The sequence below is a fragment of the Magnolia sinica genome, chromosome 18 (genome assembly GCF_029962835.1).
Source record: "Magnolia sinica isolate HGM2019 chromosome 18, MsV1, whole genome shotgun sequence".
Lineage (NCBI taxonomy): Eukaryota > Viridiplantae > Streptophyta > Magnoliopsida > Magnoliales > Magnoliaceae > Magnolia > Magnolia sinica.
This window is the reverse complement of record NC_080590.1, coordinates 41,124,481-41,137,710: the sequence shown is the minus strand read 5'-3', so window position 1 is coordinate 41,137,710 and position 13,230 is coordinate 41,124,481. Positions and strand designations below refer to the sequence as shown.

The window sequence follows — 13,230 nt, the reverse complement described above, 5'->3', positions numbered from 1 at the left end:
ACTTGGTCCAAGCAAAGGCTCTGTGGTGCCCACCATGATATATGAGTTTTATTCTTGTCATCATTCATTTTCAATCATGTTAAGGTATCAGTATGAACTCAAAAATATGAAGTAGATCTAAGGTTCAAGTGAACTAGAAAGTAAGAATTAAATGTCTCTTCACTACCAGAAAACAGGGCAAAGACTACGAATAAAAACCGTAACTAAAATTCTATGGCTACGGTTAAAATCCGTAGGATGACCGTAGCCATTAATGCTGTAGCCATAGGTCTAAAAGCTATGGCTACGGATTGAGATAATGGATATGGATTAAATCCGTAGCCATTGCTTCTGCAGCACTAAAGTATTTACAGCTATGGATTATATTTGTAGCTAAAAGTTGAGCAAGGACCGTAGCAATAGGCTGAAATTAGCAACAGCTACGGTTTTCGGATACAAGGTTACGGTTAATAGCCGTAGCTAATTAAACTATAGGTACGGATTAGATCCATAACAATATTGTCCGTAGCTTAAAATTATATACAGTTACGGATTTTATCTGTAGCTAAAAGTAGAATAAGAACCGTAGAAAAAAGCTTAATTTAGCAAGAGCTACGGTTTTCAAGAAAGGGCTACGGTTAATAGCCGTAGCTAATGTTTATTGTTAATAAAAAATTTAATTAATAATGGCAGCTCTTACCATTGTAGTACACCCTGATAACTCATATAAACTAATATGGATAAATACTTCATGGCTAAATCATTCATTCATTCAATCAAACACAATCATTCATTCATTCAATCAAACACAATCATTCATTTCCATTTACAAAAGTACAATGCCAACATAATAGTTATATGTCTATTTAAAGTTTTCATTAACAGAAAGATCTAATGCCTTCTCGCAGCCAAATAGCTTCTCAACAATCGCAAGCGAAAACTCCATGGATGTGCATCTACTGGTTATCAATTTACAATCAACTAACACCTTATTCTCAGATTCGCTTTGATCCGAAAGCTTACTGCACATGGATGATCATATACCTGTTTGATCTGAAGGAGAATCAATGTTATACACTGCCAGTCGTACGTTCTTTCGGCTCGAGCACCTCATCATCTTCCACTTCACTATCAACGGCAGTCGGCATTTTTTGTTGAAAGATCCAAACAAAAAAGGCAATGAGAAGTCCACAAAAATAGGGAGATACTTGGGAAATAAGAAGTTTCAGGATTTGCAAGCACACCTTTCTAGTAGGAGCCTTCTTCAAAGCTCCCCTGCCTTTGGATTTTACCCCCTCGAAAACATGTCCTACAGAGAGAAAAAGATAACATGCATTGAGATGAATGAAATCTTCAAGATGGGAAAAAAATGGCAACTGACAATCCACCCATTTCGGGTTTTAATTTCTATGCTGCTGATTGGTGTGTACGTTCAAACATGCTAATCGGGTTTCAATTTCTGTGTTGCCGATTGGCGTGTACATCCAAACACTGGCTTACTGACAAAGATGATTTTTTATTCATCAGAAAAGAATGATACCTACCAGTTTCAGCTGTAGTACTAACTAATGATACAGATTCAACAACGGTATCTGCGTCATTAGCTTTCTTGGTGTTGTTCTTTCTTGGGTTCTTTCCAACTTGTTTAGAAGCCTTAGCGAGAGGCTTGCCTGCCCTACCCTCCATCTGTCCTGTCACCTCCTCCACCTGGGCTTCTTCGTTCTCATGCTCCTACATCGATTGAAAATCAGACAAGAAAGACCTAAAAAAAAAAGAAAAAAATGGAAAGTCATGTCCTCAAAATTGGGATGAGACGAGATGCACACCGAGTGTCGTAATGAAAGCATCAAGATCTTTCATCCACAGAGACTTTGGAGTTTCCTTCTTCAATTCCTCCACCTCCATTTCTTGCTTTCCCTTTTCGGCCAACAACTCTTGAACCTTTTCCAACGTTAAGGTTCCAATTGGCATCGACAGTAGATACTCATAATCACTTGCTCTTGCAACTCTTCCCACCTCCGGCGTCTCTTCATTTTCTTCTGTTTCCATTGCCTCGCTGGTATTAATGCCTTTGGTTTTAGGGAATGGTGTGAAACCCTTCCGCTGCAACTCGAGGACCAGATCCACTCTCTTCCTGTTACTCACAATAATCTCTCCTTCTACCATCCTAATGATGAATCTGACTTTGTTAGACAATCTCAACAGCTCTATTTCAAGATTATCTAACATTATTTTTTGCATGAAAGTAGCAAGTCAATACTACCATCTTCTCAATTACCAAAAAGAAAAAATGGGGGGCCTAGATCAAAGCTCACCTTTCTCTTTACATAGAACTCAAGTCTTAAATAAAAGAATTCTTCAAGAATTGCAAGAAAAGAAGGCACGGTGATGAGAAAGCATATATAGATTTAAGAAATTCATAGCAAGTACATAGAATAAGCAAACTTACTTTGTTCGGGATTGTCATATTTCTTGATGACACCCCTCGCGTCGAATGAGCATATCAATGATCTTACCGAGACTGAACATGATGAGTATATCAATGATCTTATCGAGACTAAACATGGCCATCCCAAGACCTGCATTCGACAAGATCGTGACAAAATTTTTCATGATTTAAGGCTTCTTAACACCCCATCTACAGTAAGAAAGATGTTAGAAGAAAATCAGATTCACATGGAAAGAACAACACATCTAAAATTCACATCTCTGTCAGAAAAAAAGAAAAAAAAAAAAGAAAAAGAAAACTATAATTTCAAATACCCACTTCCAGTTCTTGAAGAAAGACTAAAGATCACATCGAAATCCATCTCTCTCCCTGAGGACCTGAAATTCCAAACTCCCAACCTCAAATTCAAGAAAAAAGAGCAAAAGAACAAAACTAAATTCAAATCCCTCTCTGAAAATCTGCAAAACCCTTCACCAACTATTTTATACAATAGCAACTGTTCAACTAAACCCTTCATACCCCAACAACTGTTCCACACACTTCAAAAATCTGCTAACATTGTTCTGTACAATAACAGCATTAAGATATATTTAAACAATAACTGTCAGTTTAGAACAACAACTTCCATTGTTCCATTGTTCCTTAGAAAATCTGCAAAAGGATTTTCAATGGTATTTAATGTATAGAAAATCTGCTACCAATGTTGTGTGGAACACAACCCTGTCTTTGCACTTCCTCTATATGCAACGCAACCCAACCCAACCAAAATTCAGGTTGATAGTGAAACCATTTCGAGATTTAAAGAGAGAGAGAGAGAGAGAGAGAGAGAGAGAGAGAGAGAGAGAGAGAGAGAGAAGATGCATACCGAGTTCTGTTCCTAGCAAAGTTCGTAAAATTCAGGTTGATAGTGAAACCATGTGATCCTCCATTGATGACGTTAAATGCAGGCACAGGCAGAACTAGAGTTTTGTTCCCAGCAAGGTTTGCAATGTGCTGCATGACAAAGAGTGCGACTTAACAAACATACGCTTCAACAGTGAGTGAAGGGCTAGTGAATAATCATACATTTTGAACTGTGTTTGGATAGAGATGCTAAAAAAGATTATTTTCTATTGATCTGAAGAGGCCAGTGAATAATCAGATATGATGCATCATGTCTTGATGAATCTGTAGCTCCACCATTTTGCAGTCTTGGATTAGCATGCACAGATAATGCCTGCAACCTTCTCAATTCCTTAGAAAATTGGTGGGAGATGAGCTGGCCAAAATGGGCTTGAAGGAGCTATGAAATATTTATGTAAACTACAATATGCATAATAGTTCTCTATGACACTGTGTATAGGTAATAGAAAAAGAAATTCTGGAAGCAAAAACCTTCAAAAGAGTAGAACTTGTCTCTAGATAAAGATTCATGACAGAGCTGGAATGTTGGAAAGGATTGGCAGATGCATCATTTGTTGCTACAGAAGGTATTTCTTTTAAGAACTTGAGGCAATCCTAGGAAAAAAAGAAAGAAAGACATGTCCATGAGTGGACTCTAAACATTTTCATGTTCAAGAAGCTTTAAGAGAAAAAAAAATGCAGCATATATTGAGGACAAGTTCATTCATAAAATGGCAATGAAATAAAGCATGTGAATCACCTCAAAAAAATATCCTTGTATGTGCTCAAATTTTCGTTCAGCCATTGCTCCAGATTTATGTGTTCCTTATGAGAAGCAACTGCAGCCAGTTTGATGCTAAATGTAAATGGAGTCATGTCCAATACTGATAGTCTGATTGTAAGATCTGTGAGATGACATGTACGTGAGTACAAAAAGAAGAAAATGCAGACATGGAAGAGAGTTGTAATACCTGTAAACTGCTTGTGCTGCAACCTTCAACCGTAACAGTGCCACCGGTGACTGCTGCGCCTGCTAGGAAATAACTCGCACTTGATGCATCGCCTTCAACATACGCATTTCCAGGGGACCTGTTTCTATATTTTCTTCATGTTACTCCCTATACATACTGATTCTACATTTTCTTCATGTTACTTCCTAAAGCATGTCTATCTCTGTGTACAAATAAAACAATCATGTTGATGGTATATATGTAGGAAATTCCTCATATGGTAGAATATACACAATGGTAAGGGTATATACATGTTCAGCTATATACACAACCATATGACTGTGTATTGAGCCCCAATACACAGCCCCAAGAGAGTACACAACATATTATGATAATAATTTGGGTTATTTCCTATTTTATAGAGTTTTATCAATATTGTGGGAGATCCTCACTGCTACTAATTACGCCAAGTGCATTCGTACTTTTGCCAATCCACACATGCTAGTTCTAGCAGATCAAAGGCAATGGGAGTTGTCCATAAATTTTGGGTAGCCTAGTTTTGCATAAATCAAGGGAATGGTGAGAATGTAAAAAGGGATATGTGTACACAACTTACCTGCATAGGGAAACTTTCGATTGGTGAGTCGATACATCAGTTTCTTCTTTAGTGATTTGTTTGGGGCTTCAAATCGGTAGGTAGGCTTTCAATTTTGGAATAGTGATTTGTTTGTGGTTGCAAATTCCTGTAACCCATATCAAATTTCAGGATCTTGGACAAATAGCGTAACTAGCAAAAAAAAAAAAAATAATAATCTACTGTGAGACAATGTTAACCTTTCCATTTGTGGACTATAGTAGGAGAATCAAGTGACCCGCACTGAATTAAAAAAGAGAACTGATAACCTCTAGGCACCTCTACCACAATTTGCAGTACGGGTGTTCAGCCACGAAATGGTAAAAGAAAAGGAAAAAAAAAAAAAAAAAACCTTTTTTTACATCTCAGAGCTAAAAAATGCCTTGTACTGCAGATAACAGTATAGGTGCTTGTAGGTGGTTAGTTCCGATTGAGAGAAGTCCTAGATTTGTTGCTAAAAGGATGCAACAAATCCAGGGGATTCTCAAAGTTGCACATTGCCTGTAACATAATCCAATCCACCCCTGTAACTATTTTTTTTTCTTTGGAAAAAATAGTTGCAAATTGCCTACTCTAAGCTCAGATATGTTTCCTGTTAATTGTTGTGTAGGCCCTATTTGGTAGACACCTAAAACGAGTTTATTTCTTTTTTATTAACAGTGATTATGTATTACAGATCAAGACCTGTAATACATAATTACTGTTAACTAAAATGGGATGAACTCATTTTCAGGTCTCTGACGAAAAGGGCCTTAACATTTCCTTCACAAGTCTATGACCTTTTATTCTGTCTATGAACACCAACGTGTACAAGCTCAGTGGGGCATCAGAGACAAGAATGTATCATAAGACAGATTGCAGCCCATGGATTATGGTGAATTTCTGTTCTCTTAGTTGCAGTTTTGAGAACTCTCACATCCCACTATGGAATATCCTCTAAACTAATCAGTTGTATGCACCTCAGCTTTCTAATTGTGAACTGTTTCAAGAAGTAGCTGTCAGGAAGTACTCAGAACTTCTTCTGTGTTTTCTTTTTCTCATAGATTGGCACATCCAAACAACTGATATGTTGCTGAGTTGCAGTTGCCAATTTCTTTTGGGTTGCAGGGCTGAGAAAAATGAGAATGGAGAGGCGGCATTCTCTTCGTATGCTATTATTACTCTTAATGGTAAGGTTAATGTGGGCCCCATTTATTTAGCTGGGTGCTTTTTTGTTGCCTGCTACTTGTGTGGCTGTCACCACTTAAGGTGTGGGATTTTACTGTGCCCTGCAACTCAGGAAAGCACCTATTCAAGTGTGGATAAGTGGTAGGAACCTTATAATAATGCTACCACTAGAATTAACTTTGGTGCACTATGTCAAGAAGACAATATCTCCAAGGAGCTATTCAAGAGACTTGCCCATTTTCTGCTCATTTTTTACACTAGAGGCTTGTGCATAGTGTATAGAGTTGTGTGCAGAATTTTAGAAATGCTAGAACTATATAGTGTAGAGATCTCTAGAATATTCATATTTATTAAAAAACCATGTTGAACATTAGATTTCATACTTATTCTATTTACATGGGTTTCGATTTCACAAAACCATTAAAATGACCAAATAGAATTTTCAAAAATAGAGTGCCAATAGGGGTTGGATCTTAAATTGCTGAGCTCAATCGCTGAGCTGAAATCAATCTTCTAAAGCTCAATCATTACGCTGAAATCTTAAAACTTTTAGTGATCTTAACACATCTCCAAAATGCAGTTACAGTTCAGCAGAGAGATAATCCCAGACAAAGGGGGAAATTTTACAAGCAACAGATGATGATAATTACAAGGAAATCTTACCGTTATTGTCTTGGTGTAGGTTTTGTCCATTTTCGGGTCCTATATAAATGCAAGCTTATTGCCTCTTGAGCTCTCTAGAATGCACTCTCTCTCATACCGGTCAATGATGTCAACAACTTGAGAGTTACGCTTCCTCGCAGCTCTTGCTTGATCTCAAGGGAAAGTGATTATCACCAATTAGAAACTATCTAGTTGTAGTAAACTCAAAAGCTATAATAGCTTCAGAAAATGGAAGAAAAGGACACGACTCACCATACGCCATAAGAATAATAGAGGGTTTTTCTTCCCGACATTCTGCCTTAATTTCTCTCAACAGCATGAATGTCCTTGCCAGCCTGCAAGAAAAAATAAACTCAAAAATTATAAAAGCTTCAAAAAATAGAAAAATAAAATAAAATGATAAAACTCATCTTGAAGCCCTTCTCCCTCCTCCTTTACCTGGGCTTGGGACCGGCAATGCAAGGAGTTGCATTGGCGGAGTTAAAAAACTGGCTTAAGCTCCATTTGGTTTGAGATAAATTTACATTCATAAATACCACTGTGATGACCAAATGGAGCCTAAGACTATAAATATAATCAAATATATAATGCAAAATTCATGCAGACTATAAATATCGATGAACTACAAAGTACCAAAAAAAAAAAACAAGCCAAACATCATATGTTCAGTTATATAGTATACTAACTAGAAAAATAGAAAGAAAAAAAAAGCACCATGTAAGCCCCAACCAAAATCCGGCCACTTAAGCCAAATTACTATATGTTCAGTTATATAGTACTATATTTGTTCAAATTATTGGAATCTCATTGATTGCTTCCCCCATTGCACAAATGATCCCACGCCAGCCTCTCCAAGTGTAGATGCAAATCCATCTTCTTTCCACAAAGGAACACCATGGTGTATAATCTCAGTCAAGATAACAACAAAAGCTCCCTCCACTACTGGCTCACCATGGACAACTGCATTTGGACTAACTTCGTGTACTTGACCATGAGCAACAACACCACGTAAGCCCCAACCAAGCAACTCGCATCTCTTACCGATATATATAGTATCCGGCTACATGTACACATATAAAATGGCATTGGTATTGTTAACATTTATAATATAATTATAAGCTTATTACATTACCGAAATTATAATTGCATACTGACGAGGCCTGAGTAGATTTAGCCGCTGGTGATGATGAGAGGTTTTGACCAGACTGTGCCTCTTGATGCATACCCACCCAAGCCTTTATATCGACCAATGATTTCTTTATCTCTAATATCTCCTGCACTAGGCCTTCCTTTTCTTTTATTATATAATCTAGCTTTGAACGGACAGGGGTTGACTTCTTCAGTCCTGTTTTGCTTATCGAGCAACCCAGACCACGCATTCACCCTCTACTGTCAGAACCAACCAACTGTAAAATATTACAAATCAAGTTATTAGGAAATTCATAGTTACCATGAAACTCAAGTAATTTTTAAACTTTATTAGTACCTATATAATGGCATTGTCAACGCCGGTCATCTTAGAAGCAGGATTGCTACTATAAAGCTCATCTAGTTTTTGCTGTGACAAAATTAATACAAATGAATGTAAAATAATTCAAAGTTATATAATGACATTTCATAATGGTACTAGTTAGTGGTAGGAGGGGTGCACTTATAGCAAGGTCAGGATACTGGACAACTTTGTCCTTGCTCGTATGGGCTCTTAAGTAGACATCACCTCTACCTATCTCGGCATCAGAGGTAAGATTCCTCTCCAGCGCCTTTGGCATATAACATATCGTTTAAATACACATCATTAATAGAGTTAATTAGAAGTCTAATAATTTATTATTAAATTTAATTTTAAACTATAATACCTATTTTTATATACATACCATCTGATGGCGAGTAACAACCATGTTGCGCCTCCTAAGACATGCAGGTCCTTTTAGCTTTACCCAATTGACTTTATTCCTTGCACTTGCTCTCTTAAATTGCTCAGTATTATATTGATCCACAAAGACCCTCCAATCCTCCATAGGGACACCTGGGGGGAGGGGGGTATCTTTTAGTTAACCTTCTCTTATAATTTCTTCATGTTTCATTGATGCGTTGTGTTATATACCAAACACCTGCATCCTAACTTTGACCCTCAAACTCATAAAACATTGACAATATCTCTATGGCCTTTTGAATATGTGCATGAGGCACCTGGCGAAAGTCTTGGTATATGATCGGGATATGACCACGGGTTAGGACACCGATATACGATGAAAAGTCTTTGTGAATGGGACTATCCTCATTCGGTTGCCTAAATTCATTCGTCTTAAGGGCTTTTTTCCTATCAGGTTGCACATGTAAAGAAGCACCCTTAGTAGGGCCTCTCTTTCTAGATGAAGAAAAAGCTGGCACATCTACATTCAAAAGGATAATAGTTATATATAAACATCGTTTATTACCGCCAATATATAAGAAAAATGAAATCTATATATTAATGAGAACTATCTTATTACCTTTGGTGTTACTCGCATTTGTACTCCCAAGCAAGTGCAAACCCAATGCCTCTGGTTGTGAATCCATGTGCTTACTTATATGCTAATAGAAAAAAAAAAACACTAATAGTTAAGAAATAATTTAGATAACAGATAAAGTATAAACAATTCACTATATTATCCATACCTTCATTATATTTCCTTCAACATATATCATTTTGTTACATGGATTAAACAATTCAATAGATTCTCCTTGATCGCTTTCTTTTCTTTGATTTCTCAACTACAACACTGACTTCTTCAAGTTCATTGAATATCAACTCATCCGCATTTGCTAATGAGGTGAGATTAGGCCCTGCATCAGCATCAGTTACAGCCTTCAATTGTTCCGATAGAAGGCATGTCTCATCTTCGACAAAAATCTTTTTTGGAACTTCCAAGACCACGTGCCATTCAGGATTTTTATGATCTTTGGAGTAGAAAACTTGCTCGGCATGCTCCGCGAGAATGAATGGCTCATCACCCACTTTGTCTGAACTATAAAGAGTAGACAAATTTACTAATCTCAGGTTCGCTTCGACATCAAAAGAAACACCATGATGTGTCACCTTCACCCAATCACACTTAAATAAGACGGGCTTATACCCTGTACGGTACTACAATTGGATAATTCTATGAAGGACTCCACAGTAAGGTTGATTTTCATCCACTGTATTTATATCCTTAGCACTAGATTGGAAGCTGGTCATACCCTCTGTCATAAGTCCACTATTTTGGTTCATTTTATTCTCCTCATATTCCTTAGTGATGAAGAGAAAATCATTAATACGATACTTATTGTATTACGTAGCAAAAGCTACAGGTCCTCTCACTATATCTTTAAATTCTTCTTCGTTAGATTCATTGAACTCTTTTTGTCTCTTCAATCAAGGTATGAATTCATCCACACTAGGTACCCTGTTGGTCCTCCTGTAGCATTGCTGCAAGAAATCTATGTACTTCTTGTGGGTTATTCAATATCATTGTTATATTGAAATTGCATAAAGTAAAGAAGATATATACATATGAGTTAAAAGTACATACCCTTCCCACGCATCGTAGCTGGGATGACTCTTCATGACCCAAGTACAAGCTTGTTCATATTCGATACCCATTAGGATGACACTTTAACTCGAACCTACTGGACCAACATTGTCATCATTAGAATCAACGTCAACGATATCTTGCAACTTCTGTGGTCCTGGAATGACTCCGTCAAAACATTTTTCCAGCTTTTCCAAGTGGTTTGATTTATGTTTTCCTCTGTATTGGTTGCAGTATACAATTGTCTCCTCTTGGATGTATTGTTCTGCAATGCAACCCTCAGGTTGCGTCTTGTTACGGACATAAGCCTTGAATGTCTTTATGAACCTGACAAAAATAATAATACATTACATATACATGCAACTTTAGACATTTCACCAATTTATTCTTACTAAGCTCATAGCGTACCTTTCGAATGGATACATCCATCGATAGTATACAGGACCATATATGCGAGCCTCGTAGGCCAAGTGGATGGTAAGATGCATCATTATGGCACATATTGATGGAGGGCATATAATCTCAAGCTGACATAATGTCCTAGCCATGCCCCTCTCGAGAGTAATGAGTATTTGAAGGTCTATGGTTGACGAGCACAAGGCATTAAAGAATGTACAAAAGCTTATAATTATAGGACGAATGACCTTCCTATCCTTGAATGCATACTGGACAAGAACCGGGACTAGATGTTGCATCAATATATGATAAGAATGAGACTTCATTGCCTTTAAATCCATGCAATCTTCCGTTACAATGGTCTTCCAGTTCACACTAAAACCAATAGGAACACACAGATTATGCAAAGTCTGGATGAAAAGTTTTTTCTCTTCTTTTCTTAGACAGAAAGGACCTTGTTTCTGAATCGTCTTGTCATTACTCTTTTTCAGCCATAAATGCTTCTTAATTCCCAACCGTTTCAGGTCCCTGCATGCATTAACATCATCCTTCGTTTTGCCAGGCGTGTTCAACATCAAAGTGACAAGGATTTCACGTATATTTTTCTTGACATGTATAACATCAAGGTTGTGGCGCATGGGAATATCTTTCCAATACTCCATATCAAATAATATAGTCCGTTTGAAGAACCACGGTGATTCAACGTCATCGGCTAGCTCTTGTCAGCCTCCATCAATACCCCTTATATTCTTCTTCCTAGACTTCCCCCATTGCATATTTAGGTTCGCAGTTTGTCTTTCGACCTCAATCCCATCTAGATGGATCAGTTGTCGTCGCATCTCCACTTTCTTATTGTAAGTGCCAACACTTGTGTCCTTTCTAGTCTGGTCTAACATTGGCAACCACTGTCTATGGCCCATATAAACATGTTTCTTTCCATACTGGAGTCGCAAGAAATCTGTTTTGGGACCACATATAGGACAACCATATTTACCCTTGGTTCTAAAACCGGAAACGTTACCATATGCTGGAAAGTCATGGATTGTCCAGAGCAGAACTGCACGCATATTGAAGTTATTTTCATGGTATGCGTCGAACGTCATGACCCCTTTCCGCCATAAGTCTTGAAGTTCATCAATCAATGGTTGTAAATAAATGTCGATATCCTTTCCCGGTTGTTGCGGTCCCTTAATGAGCAAAGTCAATATAGTAAATTGAGGTTTCAAACAAAGCTTTAGTGGAAAGTTGAACGTCACACACATAACGGGCCATGAACTATATGAAGTGCTCAAAGTTTTGAATGGGTTAAGGCCATCTGTAGCCAAACCCAATTGAACATTGTGAGGTTCAGCTGAAAAATCCGTATACTTGTCATCGAGATTCCTCCATGTAATAGAATCAGCTGGATGCTCCATCTTTTCATGTTGCAATTTCTTAGTTGAGTGTCAGGACATTTCTTTCGCCAACCATGGCACACTGAACATTCTTTGTAGCCTTAGTGTTAATAGAAAATACCTTAACACCTTAGCAGGTACTTGAGATTATTTTCTCTCATCATCTATTTCTGTCTTGAACCTAGAAGCTTTACAAGTTGGACAACTAGTTTTCATCTCATGCTCTCTCCAGTACATGATGCAATCATTTGGACAAGCATGGATCTTTACATAATCAAGACCCGACTTTGTGATGATCTTCTTCGCTTGGTAGGTATTAGTTGGGGCGTTGTTACCAGAAGGCAACACCTGCTTTAGTAGTTGAAGGAGATCTGTAAAGCTTTTTTCACTCCATCCATGGTTCACCTTTAATTTTAAAAGTTGCACAATGAAACTCAGCATGGTGAAATCTTCTACCCCAGGGTATAGCTCAATCATTGCGTCTTGTAGATTTGCTTCAAAATCATCAGGTTCATTTTCCCCAAATATGCCTTCGACTACAGGGGTCACATTCAGCTCATCCTGGACAACTTTATCTAGGTTATTACCACCGAGCTTTTGAACGATCGTGTTGTGAATATCATTTAAGTTTGGGACACTATGGCACTGTTGGGAACTTGATGCACGTTCAGTACACTCATGTGATACATGCTCACCATGCATGTTCCAAACCCTATATCTTGGATCGAATCCATTTTTCATTAGATGTATTTCCAAATTATCATAAGAAATCGATAAACGTGCACATTTACAAGTGGTGCATGGATAGAAAATGGTTTCTTTACCAGGAAGGTGATCTCGTGCAAACTTTAAAAAGCTTTTCATTCCAGAAATAAAACGTGGGTCCGGAAAACTTAGTGTTATCCACTCCCTATATATATATATATAGAGAGAGAGAGAGAGAGAGAGAGAGAAATTAGATAAAACTCAAATACTCAGTGTGCGTTTGTTGCACCAAATATCATGACATTTCTTGATTGTGCAAGATCTCATGGAATTTTTCAATATTTGGTGGAACTATACGTGTAGTAAAAAAGAAAAATAGTGTTGAAATATTTGAGAACATATAAACAGTAACTGTTGATATAAAGGCCATACCAACTCATAATAATTATCATCCTAA

At 37.5% G+C, this 13,230-nt stretch overlaps 2 protein-coding genes and 1 long non-coding RNA gene across 3 annotated transcripts; all 3 read right to left on the bottom strand.

The window, feature by feature from the left end:
- Positions 1 to 1,049: 1,049 nt before the first annotated feature.
- On the bottom strand, positions 1,050 to 2,145 carry LOC131232369 (DNA topoisomerase 2-like). Its single transcript, XM_058228598.1, has 3 exons — positions 1,804 to 2,145; positions 1,524 to 1,710; positions 1,050 to 1,288 (listed from the first exon to the last, which is right to left on the bottom strand). The coding sequence occupies exons 1-3, from the start codon at positions 2,143 to 2,145 to the stop codon at positions 1,050 to 1,052; spliced, it is 768 nt and encodes a 255-aa protein (XP_058084581.1).
- Positions 2,146 to 2,225: 80 nt separating this feature from the next.
- Positions 2,226 to 5,230, bottom strand: LOC131233173 (uncharacterized). Its single transcript, XR_009165111.1, has 7 exons — positions 4,877 to 5,230; positions 4,282 to 4,483; positions 4,071 to 4,166; positions 3,803 to 3,925; positions 3,494 to 3,710; positions 3,294 to 3,421; positions 2,226 to 2,617 (listed from the first exon to the last, which is right to left on the bottom strand). It is a non-coding gene; the product is annotated as an uncharacterized LOC131233173 (long non-coding RNA).
- Positions 5,231 to 7,427: 2,197 nt separating this feature from the next.
- LOC131233908 (uncharacterized) lies at positions 7,428 to 9,303 on the bottom strand. Its single transcript, XM_058230755.1, has 3 exons — positions 9,217 to 9,303; positions 7,876 to 8,130; positions 7,428 to 7,784 (listed from the first exon to the last, which is right to left on the bottom strand). Exons 2-3 carry the CDS (start codon positions 8,101 to 8,103, stop codon positions 7,518 to 7,520), a joined length of 495 nt encoding a protein of 164 aa, XP_058086738.1. The 5' UTR covers positions 8,104 to 8,130; positions 9,217 to 9,303; the 3' UTR covers positions 7,428 to 7,517.
- Positions 9,304 to 13,230: the final 3,927 nt, after the last annotated feature.